The 18189-nt window shown below is 40.8% G+C and overlaps 1 protein-coding gene across 1 annotated transcript in view; it reads left to right on the top strand.

Annotated features, from left to right (window-relative positions):
* Nucleotides 1-18189, top strand: part of LOC138287986 (annexin A1-like) — a 150339-nt gene that overhangs the window by 117081 nt on the left and 15069 nt on the right. Inside the window, exon 12 of the mRNA XM_069229060.1 lies at nt 13260-13382. Coding sequence (XP_069085161.1) covers nt 13260-13382 — 123 coding nt within the window. The remainder of the gene's footprint in view (nt 1-13259; nt 13383-18189) is intronic.

An 18189-nucleotide genomic window follows, 5' to 3' on the forward strand; every position in this document is an offset into this window, starting at 1 on the left:
TTTTTGACTTGCCTATATCTTTAGCACCGTTTGACAAATCTTCACGAAATTTATTTAAAAAGTGTTGCGGTGATTCTTGTTGCGCATGGAAAGTTTCAGGGTGATCTGTCAAACAGGAAACAAGAAAAAGGGGGCTCAAAAAACATTGCATTCCCCATGTTAATTTGCATGGGATTCTTTAGACATGACTACAGGCCAAACCACTGGAAGGAAATTTGGCTGAAAGCTAACTGTTGGTATGCAGAGCACTTTTTTGCTTTTTTTTGGAGTGAATCTGTTCAGTAGTTTTTGAGAAATTTAGGGAAAATCAACAACAACTTTTATTCGGTATGAAAAAAATTCATCCATTACAATAAATAATCTCCAATACATTTGTTGAAATTAGCAATAAAACCATAAATAGTAAGAACACCCATCAAGAATAAAAACATATATAACACATGCATAGAAACAATAAAATAGAAAGATTCATTCTAAAAACTCTACATTGTTATGCCAAGTAATAGCTCCCTTCAGGAATGATCCCAGCCCCTTCCACACCAATGCATCTGAGGCCATCTGCAGCCACATAAAAGCAGGACGATATTGCACAAAACCCATGGGCCTTAGGAGAGGTAATAAAAAACGAGTTCTGAATGGTGCATAGAAAACACAAAACAAAGTAAAATGGGGCAAGGTCTGTTGGGACACCCCATCACAGGGGCAGGGTCTAATACATTTGTCCCCATACTGACCTAACGGGAAACACAGGTTACTTCTGATGATCCCCAAATGAAAACGGGTTATGAGAGACCTTTCCCTCACATCCTTTATCTCTAAGAGATAGCGCTCAGGGCCTACCCACATCTTTAACATAATGAAATCCCTGACCGATTTTTTCCCTAAAGCCTCCCCCTCCCTCCTATTCTTCTGGATTCTTAAAAAATTCTCCTTAACCCATTTCTTATCACACCTGGTCAGGCCTTCAGGATGATCAACCAAATCAGGCCGCCCCAAATCACGAGCCATCTTCCTTATGTGCATCAACCAGGGAATATTCTTTACATTGTCATAAGCCAGACAATCCTTTAAGATATCCCTATTCAGAGTGGCATGTTCATTAGTCCAAATTGAGATCCATAGCAGAAGGGGAGCCAACTGAATCGTGTCCTGGACAAACTCAAGCTCCAACTCCAAATGAAGACTAAAACCAGGGATATTTTGTCCAACTCCCAATAGCCTTCTACAGAACCGATTTTCTTCCACAGTAAGGGCTCGGGAGTCCCCATACCCCCAAAGTGCAGCACCATACAGCAGGACGGGGAGGCATTTCCGCCTATAAATTTCAAGCAAAGGCTTGATGGGTTTACTACCTACCCTGTCAGCAAAGTCAAAAGTCGCGCCAACTGCTGCATGAAAAAGCGCACCCCTTCTGGCAATACAAGGTTTCCAAGATCCTTTCTCATCAAAAATAATCCCTAGGTATGGAAACTCATGGACCCTAATAATAATTTGATCCTCCACCCTTAGCTCCCCTACCCTACTCAGGGGTTTTCCACACACCATAAAATGAGATTTCTTAAAATTGACCTCTAAACTCAAAGCTGACATAAAGGTGGCATAAGCTCTAACTATTTCCCGGAGACCATTCATAGTACGGGCCATGAGGACTGCGTCATCCGCGTACGTTAGCACAGGGATATCAGTACCATTCACGTTTGGAACATCCCTACAATGTTTCATCAGAAAATCAGACAATCCATTTGTATATAGAAGAAACAAAGTAGGAGCCAGAACACACCCCTGGCGCACACCCCTTGAAAACTTAAAGGCCTCTGAGCATTCCCCATTCGACCCCACCCTCACATTTGCAACCGTCCCAGAATGTAGATATCGGAGCAACTCTACAATATTAGGATCCAACCCTAACTGATTTAATCTCTCCCATAATATAGACCGATTCACCTTATCAAAGGCACAGCTAAGATCCATAAAAGCAAGATAGAGCGTACCTTTCCTAGCCTGTGTGTATTTGCCGATCAACATCAGTAGGTTGAGACATTGGTCTCGCATGCCAAGGCCTTCCCTGAAACCATACTGGTCCCGGCTTAAGAACCATACTGGTCCCGGCTTAGGGAAAATCAAATTTGTATATCTCTGGCCGTAAAGTATTTGTGAACAAAGACAAGCTTGTGCAGGGAAATGAACAGCTGGGATTGGTTGCCGACACTTCAAACCAGGAAGTGTTGGCAGCCATCTTGAGAAAAAAAGTAAAAATAAAATAAAAGGGGCCATGGTAGGGACACCCTGTCCCCTTAGAACTGGGTGGGGGGGTTCAGCAAGAGAAATATTTTTTTAAATTATTTTTTTGCTGCGATCTCGTGAGGTTCGCAAATTCACGGCAAAAAAAAAAGTGCGGGCTCAGAGGCTTGTTCTTTTTTTATAGGCCCCGGGGGCATTACAAATTTAGTGTGGGGGACTCCAGTCTCCCCCACAAGTCTGGGGACCACCACCTCCCCAGAGCTTTTATTTTTGTATGTGTGAGGAGGCCCGTGACCCCACTGCTGCCCTGGGGACCACCAACTCTCCAGGGCTTTCAATTTAATATGTACGGGTGGCCCATGGCCCCCGCACCTCAGAGACCACCATTACTCAGGGCCTTGGTTTAAATATATGTGGGGGGCACAGCCATCCCCACACAACACAGGGACCACCGCCCTCTGGGGCATTAATGAATCTATATGCAGGGGGCCCATGGCCCCCCACTCCCTGAGGACCCCCCCTAAATAAAAATAAAAATAAGTAGGCCCATCCAGGGGCAAAATTAAAAGCAAACGTGGGAGACAGCACTTTTTTTTAAAATTCACAGCAAAATTAGCCAGTGGGCAAAATATATATATATATATATATATATATATATATATATATATATATATATATATATATATATAAATATATATATATATATATATATATATATACATATATATGTCTATAAACCTCCTTCCTGAGATCGCCTGCCCCAGTGTCATCCATCTGTTTGCTTGGGCAGAACCAGGAGATTGCACAAACCGGTACAAGCTGAGTGATTTAAAAAATATATTTTTTATTTCATTTTATCGTCAAGTGCAAAGTGCAAGGCACTACAAGCAAACTGGCCTATGCATTTCAGCAAGAAGCGTTCGACTGGGCCTTCACGTGATAGGTGTATAGAGTGACTATTTAAACACTCACCGAGTATTTAAAAAGACAAATACACCACATTTAGACATGAAATTCAAAAAATTAGTTCATACATTTAATTCCGCTTGTTCCTTCAATGTTGAAAGTGCAATACTTGGAATAATGTATTTTTAATAAAAAATGAAGTTGGAAATAGACAAACAGGAATTAAGCACATTTCATGAAATATTCACCAAATCTCCACATGTATACAGGTAAAGTACTGGATGCATGTTCAGGAGAAAAAACAGTGAAGTTGAAATCGACAAAGCCTGTTGCCATTTGTACAGCAAAATCTTTAAGCATAGGATTGGCCCAGTGTCATCCTTGCCAAGTTGTAAAATGACAAATGCCTTTCACCACTCTAGGCACAGTATTGCAGCTTTGGATTGGTAAAATAACATCCAAGCCAACCTGGAATAAGCAAAAGCAACCCCTGGCACGTGTTTCGATGTAACTACATCTAATCAGAGAGGTTTAGTTTTGTCCAGACACAAGGGAGCACCCAGTATAAGTCAAAACAAAACACTTTCAGGGTTAGGGAGCCACATAAATAATGCAAAACAAAAAAGAGAACTCTGGGTAGTTACAAAGTTTAGGTGGAGAGCAGCTCCAGTAAGTAGCATCCTGCAACACCAGCGACACTCTAGATTTGGTCACCTCAAATGTCTCTTTTTCTACCAAAGTTTTTAAACATAGGATTGGCATAGTGCCATCCACGCTGAGCTAGAAAGTGACAAAGTCTTTTGCCATTTGTACAGCAAAACTCTTTAACGATGGGTTTGGCCCAGTGTCATCCTTGCCGAGCTGTAAAATGACAAAAGACTTTCACCACTCCAGACACAGTGTTACAGCTTTGGAATGGTAAAATACCATCCAAGCCAACCTCGAATGAGCAAAAGCAACCCCTAATATGTGTTTTGATGTCATTACATCTCTGCAAAGAGGGTTAGCTTTGTCATTTTACAGCTCGTCAAGGATGACACTGGTCTTGTAACATTAACTTGTGCCCTAAGGCAACTATAATTTTCACTCTCGCCACGCACTGGTAATTACCCACCAATTATGGCACTTATGACACCTTTGATCACATCATTGATAATATGAATGTACCATTTGTGGTAAAGGTTTTGATGTAAAAACTGTGCATGGGGGGTGCAAATTATAGTTGCCTTAGGGCACAAGTTATAGTTAATTGAGATAACTCTAACTGCAATAAGAAGATTTCTGACGTTTTGTACGTTTAAAATGTGAGCCTAACTATAATATAATTTCAGTGAATTTGTATGGTTTTTAAAATTCTATTTCCTAACTATAACATCCTGGTAACCTTTGTTTTTTTTCAGTGAATTTCTATGTACTTTTAACGTATAGCAATTTTTATTTCTGTACGTAATTCCAACCACTGCTGCACATGATCTTCAGCCGGCCCTGTGGCCAACCCCCTATAACCACCAAACCTTACACTGTGTACAGATTTCACCCATCTGCAGTGGAGGTTGCCTACAAGACCTGGCCTGCAACCAGACCCTGCAGCCAAGCTCCCTAACCACCAAACCCCATACTGCGCATTGCCCTTTGGCGGTGCATGGCAGAAGTTGTCCACGGCCTCTCTGGGTTTGAGAATAGGGGTGAGGGGGAGTGTCTGGGGTGAGAGTGGCTGTCAGATTGTCTGTCTGGGTGTGAGAGTGCATACATCGCTGTTTTAGTGGGTGTGCCAGTGTGTGGGGGGGCTGTTATTGGGTGCATGAGAGTGTCAGTGGGTCTGTGAGTGGGTGTGTGACAGTCTGAGTGGGTGCGTAGCTGCCTGAGTGGGTGCGTGAGGATCTAACTGGGGCTCTGAGTGAGTGCATGAGGGTCTGAGTGGGTACGCAAAGGTCTGTGAGTGGGTGTGTAAGTGTCTGAGGGGGTGTGTGAGTAGGATATTTATTGAAAGAAAGACAGAGAGAGAGACAAAGAAAGTGATAGGGAAAGAGATAGAAGGGGTCATTATGAGTGTGGTAGTCTATAGACCGCCACACATGCGATGGCGGTCTGGACCACACCCAATGCGGCAGTTCGACCGCCACATTGCAACCCTGGTAGTCGGACTGCCAGGGACTCCAGCTTCGCCAGGATCTTGGATTCAGCCGGACTGGCGGTGGCAGAGTTCCTAATCCACCAGGGCGGCACATTCCGACCTCAGTCTCTGCCAGCCTTTTAATGGCAGTAACACCGTCATGAGAAGGCTTGCAGAGAACAGGTGCAGGAGACCACATGGGGTCCCCTGCCCTGTCTAAGCACTAGGCAAGGGCAGTGTAGTTAAACACTTGCCCAGCACCCTCGCAGTGTTCACTGTCTGCTTTGCAAACAGTGCACTTAACGACATTGCAGGCATCGGGGGGACAACCTGGGCCCCGGCCACAATCCACATGGGCTTATTTGCTCTGGCCCTTTACCTGCCTTTTTGCCAACCTTTGCATGGTGGTGACCCAGTCATCAAAAGGTCGGCAAAAGACAGGTCATAATACACCTGTGGTGCCAATGCTGGCATCACCACGATTGACTGCAGCTGTTCCTACTGCTGCAGTAGCTCAGGTGTCGGTAGCGACAGCGGTCCCAAGACTTCCAAACTGGTAATTAGCCACAGGTCTTAAATATAAATATAATAATTACCTACTGGCATTGTGTTATTCTGCTATCACCATATAGTTAATTGTGGCCTCCCCATGTTGCGCCTAAATATATTTCTTCTAGTCATCAATTCTGCTTCCCTCACTGCCCTAATCATGTTCTCTTTTTGCATTTGGTCCACTTCTGAATTCCTTCCTCTGACTAGCCTAGGTTCCTTACTGATTTTGTGTCTCTCACCAGCCCTGTGCTCTCATCACTTCCAAACACCTCAACTAGCCAACTAGGTCCTCATTTTCTCTGTGTACTGCTCAGATTTAGTATAAAATATTTTGAATATGGTGCAGGAATACTAAAACAAGAGCAGACTGTGCCCTGTAGGGGCAGGTGGTAATGCAAGAAATGGGAAGATAGAGGAATGTTGCTTTCTGTTATGAGGCTTTCTAAGCACCAGTAATCTAATGTTTTTATCATCAAGATACAATAATACTGTAATTGGAAGATTACCGACTGAAACCAGTCATGTGCACCATAGAATACAGAATCCAAAAAGTAGAGTATTTTTTTTTATCCAGTGAATGTTGCAGGTACAGGAAAAGTGATGAAAACCTAACCAATCAGGGACAGAGAGTTGGTTTAAATAGGCATGACTCATCAGTGTGTCTTCATTTTTAAACAATTTTAAAGTATTCTCTAAAAAGGACCTTGAGGAAATGTGAAAAAGACTATCCATAGAAAATGTAACTTTTGAACATTTTGTCAGGAAGCATCAATTTATAGTGATTTGCATGAGTAGAATGCTGAACTTTTGGTGACTAGTGGGACACAGGTTTGGGCAAATGGGCGTAGTATCAGGGTCAGTTTACATTGTTGGACTGTAGTTTTTTTTTTATGTGAAACAAACATCTGAACTTTTCCCAGTGCTTTACAATAGGGAGACTCTTAAAGTTTGCTGACAATTAAAAATATTAAAAGTGATGTATAGGAACATTTGAAAGCACTTGAATTATATTTTAAATAAAAAAATAATGCTTTTGTAATTAAGTAATACATATTATTATATCTAGATTTTTTATCATCAAATTATATTTATTTTATTAATGTTTTAGCTATTTTAAATAATTTCATTTTAAACAAATTCCCCTGGAGCTTGAATTTTAATTAAAATAATATATGACTTTTAAAAAATATATAAATTAAATTAAATGTTGGAAAATTATAGATATTTTAATCATATATATAATTTTGTGAAAACATTTTATAATAACTTTTTAATTTAAAAAATGAATATAACTACTAAACATTAGTTGCAAATAGTTAAATGCATACTTTTGTATAATTTTTAAGACACAATCAGTAATTACAATTTTTTTTTTAATTAGGTGAGATTTGTTTTATTATATCTTTTTTTAATTTAAGATATTTACATTTATGTATTTATTTATTTTTAAAACCAAGTGATTCATTTAAAGGTACTACTAGTAACTTTTCACATATATGTGGAGGTGTCTGCCACCAGGACAGAGATTGTTTTATGAAAAAGTATACGGAAAAGTGTAAAAGCTTATAAAACTTTTTTTTAAAAGTTTGAACCTACAATATTAATGTTATGTAATTTGACATATTTATTTGAATTGTAGAATAATATCAAAAGTTACAGCATTAGTAACTTCATTTCAATTGACAGTTTAATTATTTTGGACATATTCAATTACATGAAAATTAAATGAATTTATTTCCCTGAATTTTAAAAATATATTTTGTTGCTTTGCATTATAAATTTCTGAAAGAGAAGTTGTATAGAATTAATTTAAAGTAATTTATATATATTTATTTTTAAAATATTTTTAATTTGGAAAGGGTTTTAAAAATATTTTGCATTAAATAATTTACTTTAATTTAACATTATTTCCCATGGTGTTTTATTTTAGGTCCCTAGCTCCATTATTTTCCATTGGAAGGTGTTACAGTAACAGTGTTTGGCCAAACAATCAATCAGTCAATCGGTAGATTTATGGAGCACTACTTGTCACCCGTGAGGGAATCCAGGTATTGGCAGCGTCCAACTGTTTAGCCGAATAGACAGGTTTTCGGGAACCTTCAAAAATGTGGAATAGATAGGGAGATTCATAGAGGGAAGGGTAACTTATTTCATGTCTTTGCTGCTAAGTAGGAAAAGGAGCAATTTCTGTATCCGCTACATCAGATGCAGGGGTTAGAAAAAGGGACGCGGAGTGGAGGTGTCTGGTGGGCTGATGGAAGTTCAGGCGGTGGTTCAAATAGATGGGTCTGCAGTTGTGCAGGGCCTTGTACGCATGGGTCAGGAGCTTGAACTGGCATCTTCTCTGCACAGGAAGTTAGTGGACTTCCCTGAGATAGGGGGTGATGTGGGTTCATCTAGGGAGATCCAAGATGCAGTATTCTGTATGCTCTGTAATCTTTGGGGGAGGTAAGCTGTGATCCCTGCATAGAGATCCATGGTGGTGCTGGACTTACTCTAGCTCTGAGCTGGAGTACATTTATGACTGTTTTAGATCATGGTTGGTTGTTTTTATTACAAAAGTGCATTTTGGAAATAGGAATGACCTACTCTTTTGAGGGTGGGTGTACATCCCTCTCTACACCCCTCCATACTCTTCCATTAGCCCCTCCCATTTCGCAGTATTTCCCCTGTGTCCGTCCCCATTTACTACTAAAACCTAGACTTACATTTGCAGAGACTCCACAGTCGGGGTGGAGATCTACACATAGAAAAAGACAGGAACCTCAGCACATATGTTTATGAATAGGACTTTGTAGTATGTTATTAGTGCTATTGTATTAAACCTACCAAATGTACTACAAAATGCCATTTGTGCGTAAGCCCATTTTAAGAAAATTTAGTGAAACAAGCGAAGTAGTTTGACATTATTCTATGGGAGTCTAAACGTCGGCTGACAAATAGAAAGATAAATATATATGTAATTAATACAAAAAACGAGAACAAAAGTTCAAGTAGAATTCAGCATTTGTGCTGAAATCAATCATAGGAAAATTGTAAAAGATGAAGTAGCAAAGTGCTGATGTGCATCAAACAAATAGTGAAGGACAAACATGCTGTATGTAAACAAGACAATGACAGTAATTAGGTGGTTTTGATGTTCCTAGGAGCTTTAGGGGAACTACACTAAGAAGCTTCTCAGGATCCCTTTATTATTGGAAAGTAAGACCATCTAAAGATGTTAGGAAGTCATTGTTTTGACTTCACTAAGTGATTTACACATGGCAATCAACAAGGTTGGGTCAGTTACAATGTTGCACTAGCAATCCTTCTTTCTCTAATGAACATACGCAACAGTGACATTTTGGTGGACCAGGGATCAGCAAATCTATTTTGAATTTGTGAAATTCCAAAGAAAGGCTAAAATCAATGTTCCAGGAAATCCAGTCAGTCCTTATCATGAAGAATGTTCCTTACCTAAATGGAGCTCTAAAAACCAAATTACAATATAAGTACAGGGTCACTAAGGGTTCACTGAGGGGTACAGACCAAGAATTGCTCTGTGATAGAAAGGACAGAGGGGCATATTTATACTCTGTTTGCTCCGAATGTGCGTCAAAAATATTGACGCACAATCGGGGCAAACCCTGCCCCATATCTATACTTTGACGCCCGACCCCGCGGGCGTCAAATTTCCACCATTTGCGTCATTTTTTGGAAGGGGGAACCAGCCTTGCGTTAATTATATGCAAGGTAGGCGTTCCCTTCCAAAAAATGACCTTAAGGCCTGTGCCCCTTATTTATACTCTGGCGTCATTTTGACGCACAGGAGGGGGTGGGCCTTAAAAAACGGCGCACAGCCTGATGTGCGCCGTTTTTTAACGCCTGGGTCAGGGCAGGCGTTAAGGGACCTGTGGGCTCGGCAGGAGCCCAGAGGTGCCCTCCCCTGCCCCCAGGGACACCCCCTGCCACCTTTGCCCACCCCAGGAGGACACCCAAGGATGGAGGGACCCATCCCAGGGAAGTAAAGGTAAGTTCGGGTAAGTATTTTTTTCCGATTTTATTTGTGGCATAGGGGGGCCTGACTTGGGCCCCCCTACATGCCACTATGCCCAATGACCATGCCCAGGGGACATAAGTCCCCTGGACATGGCCATTGGGCAAGGGGGCATGACTCCTGTCTTTGCTAAGACAGGAGTCATGTCAATGGAGGTTGGGCGTAAAAAAAAATGGCGCAAATCCAGTGTGAGGCCTGAATTTTGCCTCAGACCTGACTTGCACCATTTTTTGACGCACAACCCCCATTTTCCCATACGCCGGCGCTGCCTGGTGTGAGTCATTTTTTTTTACGCACACCAGTCCGCAGCGCCAGCTAACGTCATTCCATTAATAAGGCGCCCGCATGGCGCGTTGGAATGGCGTTAGCCGGCGGTAAAATTTTTGACGCACAACTGCGTTGGCGCAGTTGTGCGTCAAAAAGTATAAATATGGCCCAGAGGATTTTAAAGTTTAGGAGTGATCACATCTAAATGTGGTTGCCAGTAACCAGGGGGATTTGTGATGGAAATCAGGGGATGGGGAGAGAAATTTCTTGGTCATCCCGCTCCTTGAATTCATTCCACCTGCCATCCATGGAGATGAGCCTAATCAGAGATTCAAATCAATCCAATATTGTATATCATCGAACCTTCTATACATATTATTCATCCTTTCCTGGAATGAGGCAATATGTGATCTGGTGGACTTCATTTCTTTAGATAACTCTGAAGTTGTTTTTTCCAGTGACCACAACAACATCCGAGATCTCCTTCATAATGGTATCAAGAATTATTTAAGACATTTTGCTGGTTCAGTGTTGTGCTTTGGATGGGTGTCAGAAAACATTTCTGAGGACAGTAATTAACAAGACAATTTCAAAGCCAACATTTGGATTAAATGGAACCTTATTCCTGGTCTTTCTCTCCAGGTTTCCAGTGACTGCAAGTCTGGTTTAAGGCATCCCTTCATGTACCAATATGGTTCCTTTGGCATTGGATATCAGCAACATTAAGTAGAGCAATCCACAGTACCTTTAATCGGGGTGATATTCTTAGCCAGAGTTACTACGGGTGTAATTGCTGATCCAAGTGTGGAATTCCCAAGAATAGGATCCCTTGAGTCCAGGCTCATATTAAATTTCTCCCCCAATGGCACATCAAAATCAGTTTTAAAATTGTCATCTTCTGAAGTTTGAGTATCTGAGCTAGCCATGGAAGTTGGTTGTAGCAGATAAACACCAAACGTTTACATGCAACTGACTGATGAGAAAGACAGTGTCACGTACTGATCCATATAATCATACTCCACACCGATGGTTGAGCTAGATTATTTGTGTAGTATTGTACAGCAGGTAATATTGTGACAGAAAGAAAAGCTACAATGTAGCACCATGTAGTAATCCATTAACATGCCTTTGTCAAAGATGACCACCACATATCATCTCACTCATTCTCAACCAGTGCTTCTGTAGCCTCCTGTCTTAGAAGGTGGAGTAAGTGGTAGTTACCCAATCACTAATATTTCTCAGAGATGATAGAAAAGTCTGAAAAGTTAGTTATCTTTTATTGTGCAAAGGAGATGTGTTGGGCAATCAGAGATATTGGTCTCACGTGCCAGAATTTCAAGTTGGTAAAGCTGGGCTTAGTGCTCCAGCACCCATGAAAACTCTGTGTGAAAATACTGGGTCATTCATAATTACACCCATAAAAGGCTCCCTGGCATAAAATGTCATAATTATAAGTATAAAGTATATTTTATATATTGTTAAACAAATACAGAAAGCAGGCCATAAAACAACAATTTCAAAAATTTAGGAAAATATTCTACTGAATGTAAGTGGTTTGAAGAAGAAGGCTACAATACCTTACAGGAATATTTTGATATTGTTCTGTTATAGCATAATGTCTAGACCATGGCATTATGCAATTATAAGAGACGTTGGACCCAATTTAAAGTTTAGCTTAGGGGATTATTCATCACAGTGGTTCTTCCAAACTGAATGCCCACTTTTGGATTTTGTTGAGAGTTTGACGTACACCTCCATCATATGATAGAGCCTTCTGTCAACATTTCAATTAATCGACAGGGGCCACCGTGACAGCAGTTCCTACCAATGCAAGAGATGTCCCACATGGAGCCAAGTCCAATGCCGTCACACAGAAGGCCCCCCTAGCACCCTTGGAATGGCACAACAATGTTGTGGGAAGTGCAGGGCTCCCTGTGGCCCCCAGCACTTGTTCGCCGCCAGCCTTTTCATGGCAGCTGAACCACCATGAAAAGGCTGGCAGAGAACATGGTTGTAATGAGCATGGCACCACTGACTTCAGCGCCACTGTGGCTGATTACAACCATGGCTGCCATCATCCCGTTGGGATCAGAGATCCTGGCGGAGAGGTGGTCTTTTAGCGGTACCGACTGACAATCTTGTAATGTGGTGGTCGGACCGCCACAGCCGCAGCGGTCCGACCTTCACGGTGAGTCTGGAGGTCTTCAAACCACCAGTCTCGTAATGGGGCCCTAAATATCATGAACAAACAGAAGAATGAGTATAAGAATGGAAGATATGCTATAAAATCTATAATTGATTTCAAATATTAAAGTACCCTGTACTGAAGTTATTGCAGACAAAATTAAACATGCTTTGAAAATTAATGTAGATGGATGGAGTACTTAAGGTAGAATTATATTTTTGAATTAAAGGAATATTAAAAATATCGTGTCTGACAGATGGTTGCATGGCTGGCAAGGGCGAGCAGGTTTTGTAAATCAAACCAATGACATGGCACACAAGGAATGTGCGATGTTTGAAAAGCAGTAGTACATAGTTTGTTTTTAATTTCTGTTTTTGTTTGTTCAATACAGCTCATAACAGTAAAATAATAACTCCCTCCCTTCTCCGCTGACAACATAAATGCTTAACCCTTGGAACAGGAAAATCACCCCAGAAGTACATAGTTGACTATTTGTAATTTGTGATGTGTGTAGTACAATAATTCAAGCATATAGACATTATATAGAATTACAGGAGAACTGCTAAAAAATGTTAGTATTTGTGTTAACATACTCTACTCATTCTAGCTCTAAGCAAATATAGGAGATATAAGGATAGTTGGTGGTATGATTACATAAAATGTTTATTTTCACTTTCTATTTCATTACTTTGTCTACATCCTTAAAGGAGTTAGATTTGTGGACTTGGTTATGGCATTATGATATGGCTACAGTATCACTGCGATCTAGGTGGCTTTTATTAGTTGTGGCAGTTGATATATATTCAGTCTACCTGTCCTACTTTTCATCATGAAGGCTTTTTGTGCCTATGAAAGAAACATATTCTTCCAGCTGTTTGTCTTATTCATCTCATCAGCAATTTCTTCAAATAAGGGTTTTATCTAGTTTGCTGCTAACACTTGATATGTTATCTCAACAGGGATCTGGAACTAATGACAAAAAATTGATCAGAATTATGGTTTCCCGAAGTGGAATTGATATGAATGATATTAAGGTACATTTCAAACGCATGTATGGCAAAACGCTCCGGCAGGCTATTTTGGTAAGTCTTTTGCATATCTATCACTTTCTTGTATCCTGGTTCCTTTTTGTGTGTTGTTCTTTATTTTTAAAATTGATAAAATTATCTTCCAGCAAGCTAAGGATATCAACTGCAGGTCAGCAGAAGGTCCAGTTTGTCACAGGGGATGCCCCCGGTCCAAGAGTTATCCCGCCTGCAATATATAAATATGCCCCACGGAGATGGCCTTAGTCATGTCCCCTCTTTTCCAACAGTACCTGCTAGGGTCAACCATTCTCGAGTCATGGTGGGGCTCACTACTGGTACCATTATACAAATAAAAGGCCCAGATCAGCCCTGTAAATTATAAGGTAATCACGCCCCGTACACAGAAGGGAAGTTCTTTCCTGGTGTCTTAAACTCGAAGCTCCAAGATTGGGCTGAAAGTGTAAATATAATTCCATTGAGCCAACGGGCTTTCAAAGGGGAAGCCATATTGAGGACAACCTCTTCTGCTTGGTCCACCTGAGCGAATCAACCATGACCACAAAGACAAAGGCCCTATATGCAGGTTTTATAAATTTCCAAACAGCCTTCCATAGTGTCTCAAGATCAAGGCTTTGTGAAAGACTGAAGGCCTGGGCAATTCCAACCAATCTATTGAACACAAATATTGGACTTTATACAGACAATTGGGTAAAAAGAAAGGTCAGCACGAGATAGTCTACCACAGCAAAAATCAGTACTGACAAGGGCCTAAAACAAGGATGCATATTGGCACCGCTGCTATTCAGTCTGTATCTGGCGGACCTGCCAATCCATCTAGAGCGGGTGAAGGCGTTCCCCCCAAAAATGGCAGGCCCCAGAATACAATCTCTACAGTATGCAGGTGACACAGTGCTTCTGGACCAGACATCAATATGTCATCAGCGCCTTCCCAGCACTTTTATGACTTATTTCCAAGAAAACAGCTTGAAAATAAATGCCACAAAAACAAAAGTCATGGTAATTTCACCAAAACTGAAGAAGCATGGGGCCTGGTTTATTGAGGAGTGCCCCGTGGAGGTAGTGGAAGCCTACACATACTTGGGGGTTTGTTTGGACCACGTGGGCACACTTCAGTGCATATTCAGGCTCAGCTACCGGTCACAAACTCATTGGAGTGGGCCTTCCGTAAGCTCCGGAAGTCATTGATGAATCCTGACCTAAGACCCTTGTTAAAAGTGATGGGCAGTAAATTACTTCCAACTTTAACACATGGTGCAATTATGTATAGACAGAAAGTGGCTAATTGGCTTGACAGGATACAATCAATCTGTTGCTGCAATGTATTTTCTCTACCAAACTTTACAGCACATGCCCAAATTCGTCAACAGTTTGGCCTGACGTCCCAGCATTGGGATCAGAAAGCCAAAGCCTTCACATATTGTGTCAATGCCAAACAGGCAAAAGAAGGCACAACAAAAAATACAATCTGGGACATAATAAAAAAAAAACATCAAACCAATTGGTACAAATATTTCAGTCAAGCACTGGACACTAAAGGCCAAGAAGATTTGGGAAACTGGTCTCTCAGGACCAACGGTCTGCAAACTAATGATCAAGCAAGCAAAGCTAATCTTCAGGGAGCAGGATTGCAAGACTATCAAGAAACTCGTTCATGGCAGCTGAACAGCCACTCTTTACGAGTCAGGGACTGTGCCTATCTACCTCTCCTTGCCGTTCAATGTGGCCCTCAAACAGGAGTTAATGAGATTGAATTTGGTGCTTATACCACTAAAAACAAATGGATATGGCCAGACACACTACAAAGCCCAGGATAGGCAGTGTAGATTTTGTGCAAGACAAGAGGAATCAATAACCCATATCCTGTGTTTATGTGAGAAGATGCTCCCACTTAGAGTATTTTGGCTTCGACCAATATGGCGTGCCCTACATATCTGAACTTGTAGCGCAGCCGTGGAAGCATGCTTGAGAAGTGAGTGCTCGCAGCTGGCTGCAAGATTTGCAAAGTTCCTGAGAGCAGTCTGGTCATTTCCATCAAATTCATCAGACATTATATCATATGCCTTTGATTAGTTCTTTGCTGATAGTGTGGATCCCAGAGGTGCCTTAAGCCCACCCGAGATCAGTTGACCACCCTATTAGGAGCAGGAACAAAATAAGCCACATTTCAGACCTTTCTGTTTTGTTCCTTGTTTTTAATCACTAATGCATTTCTAAAGTTATCCTACGATCATAATTAGGAAATTTACGTAAACATTATTATTTTATAATGCTTAAATATGAAAGAAATCTATCAAGGTATGATTATTGGAATGATTTTAAATAATCGCACAATAAAATAATTCATCTGCTTTCATCACCCAGATCTGCAAAGGTCCAACAAAGAACCACTCACCCAGTTTAGATATCTCTGCGATGTTGACAGAGATCTCTTTACTGAAAGTGTATCTTCTGGTACGTAGAATGCACTTTCAGCAAAAAAGAATGCCCAATGTTCCCCATTAATATTCAGAAACAAACTTCCAAAGCGTTTCTGACACAGTATATTTTCTTCCTGTGGGCTGGGGACATGTCTGCCTTTTCCTCCCCAGGAAAGCCATAGCTCATAGGGCAGGCCCAGTCAGGAACAGTGAGTGGAACAACCCTCATCTCACAGTGAGTGGGACTTCTATCACTGTAACCTGCTGGCCATGTGGCGAATGAGCCTCGTAGCCAAGGTTTTCTGATGGCTGACCTAGCTCTCTAAAATGTGATTGTTCTCCCACTCCCAAACTTGTGATGGACGGTGCTAATTTACAGTGGGGCTACTGTCAATTTACAGTGATAATACTGCTTCACCAAGCCTTGAACCTGGAATTAAATACATTTTATGGCTGCTTTTTATGAGGGGAAAACGTACAACTTAGTGATGTTATTTAGGTTCTCCTTACTTAGTTTGCAAAGTAAACTTATATGGAATAGCACATTAGCACATATTCTAGCTCAACTAGAACATACTTCTGTATTTGTTTGTATTTATATTTAAATTGTTAAATGCATTAATTATATTTAAATTGTTAGATGCATTAAATGTAAACCTATTACAGTTCACTTCTTACATTCCAAAAAGCAAAGGTAAAGTGTAAATTGAGTCGGTTTTCACAATGGAAGACTATTGAGTACTCACATTTGGCTACTTGGGTCGAGCTTCTATAGCATTTATTGAAGTTATTTATGACCCAATTCATAATTTGGCGGGCAGAGGTTAAGTATGTCAGGGCAACAGAGTATATTACTCTGTTGACATTACAGAGTCCCTATCTGGAAGAGATGGCGGTATTTTGGTGGTCCGACTGCCAAACTCTTAATTTGATGGTTGGATCGTCAAAGTCCCTGTGGTCCGGACCACCATCGCGAGTTTAGTGATTGCTAGACTCTTAATTAAGCCCTTAATCTCAACATTGTCTATGCATTCTTCCAAAGTTGGGACACACCATACAAAGACATGTCAGAAGACTTCAAAACATTACCACCTTTCTTGCTTCCGATCTAAAAAAATACTGTTTTAAAAAGTACTGCTGTTATTTTATGAGAACAATTAGGAACAATCTAGCACCATTAAAACTAGCTGTCTTAAACGGGAATTCATGCGGCTTACAAAAATCTCAACATCAGTAAAAGAACAGTAAGTAGAATCTCTTGCAACCCTCAAAGAGCAAAGGACACAACATAAAAACCCATATGTACAATGAAAACAAAGTAAATGAAAATAAAAATAAATTGAACTACAATCCATCCTAAAGCTTGTTTCAACATAATAAAATGTTGTGTAAACCAGTCACAGCAACATAAATTAATAACTCACAAAGCACTGCTAAAATATTGCCAACTTCCTTATCAGCAAAATAACTTTCACAAAAGCCAAAAAAGTGATGCATTTCTGTTATTCAAAAAGACCTACTAAATCCTGGTCTTCCTTTGTCAAACTTGAATGTTAAGTGATATTATAGACCATCCCCTCTATCAACCCTGCTTTCTAGGCAAATAACCTACTACAAACATCTCTACTAATAAACAGCAGACATATCTCTTATCAAGTACTCAAAATAGCAACGTCTTTCCTTGAAGAAGTTGTATCTCCATCTGCTCTGAAATCAGGTCAAGTCAACCCACTCCTGTGCAGATAGTGAGCATTTTGAGGGTGCTGGTGCCCCCCGCATGTGGCAGCATTGCTGGTGGCTCTATTATAAGCTGGCAACAATGTTGCTGCCACTTTGCCACTGGGCAGCCTGCAGAAACCTTGATTTCTCCTAGTCAGCCCTGAGGAAAAGTCCTAATGGGGCTGGCGGGGAGGTCACCAGAACAGCGGTGACCACCCCGTTGGGAGTTTGGCGGACAGGTGCTCCCATCCGCCAAACTCATAATCGGGCCCTTCGACTTCAGAAACACAGTGCAGCAACTTCTCTTCACACAGCTAGATGGAAGAAATACAGTTTTGCCCCACATTGTCTACTGCTGTCTTAAAAACTATACTCCATGACACTGCCTCCCTCATTACAGTTGGAAAAAGTCAGACTACATTACTGGAACAACTTCACTGGCTTCCACTTGAAGTGAGGATCAACTTCAAAATCCTTTGCATAATCCACAAAACAATCCACCATGGATAACCCATCTATCTGATGTATAAACTATAATTCACAGATGGACAACAGAATACTAGGATCACAACAAGACTAATTCTCAAAATCCCTAAATCCCAAAAAAGTAAAAACATCAAAAAAAGTATTCTCAAGGCTTGTCTTAAGAATATGGATCTTCTCTGACTACATCAGGACTAATTCCAGGTTTTCTTGCATTGCAT

Source organism: Pleurodeles waltl, chromosome 1_1, assembly GCF_031143425.1.
Source record: "Pleurodeles waltl isolate 20211129_DDA chromosome 1_1, aPleWal1.hap1.20221129, whole genome shotgun sequence".
Lineage (NCBI taxonomy): Eukaryota > Metazoa > Chordata > Amphibia > Caudata > Salamandridae > Pleurodeles > Pleurodeles waltl.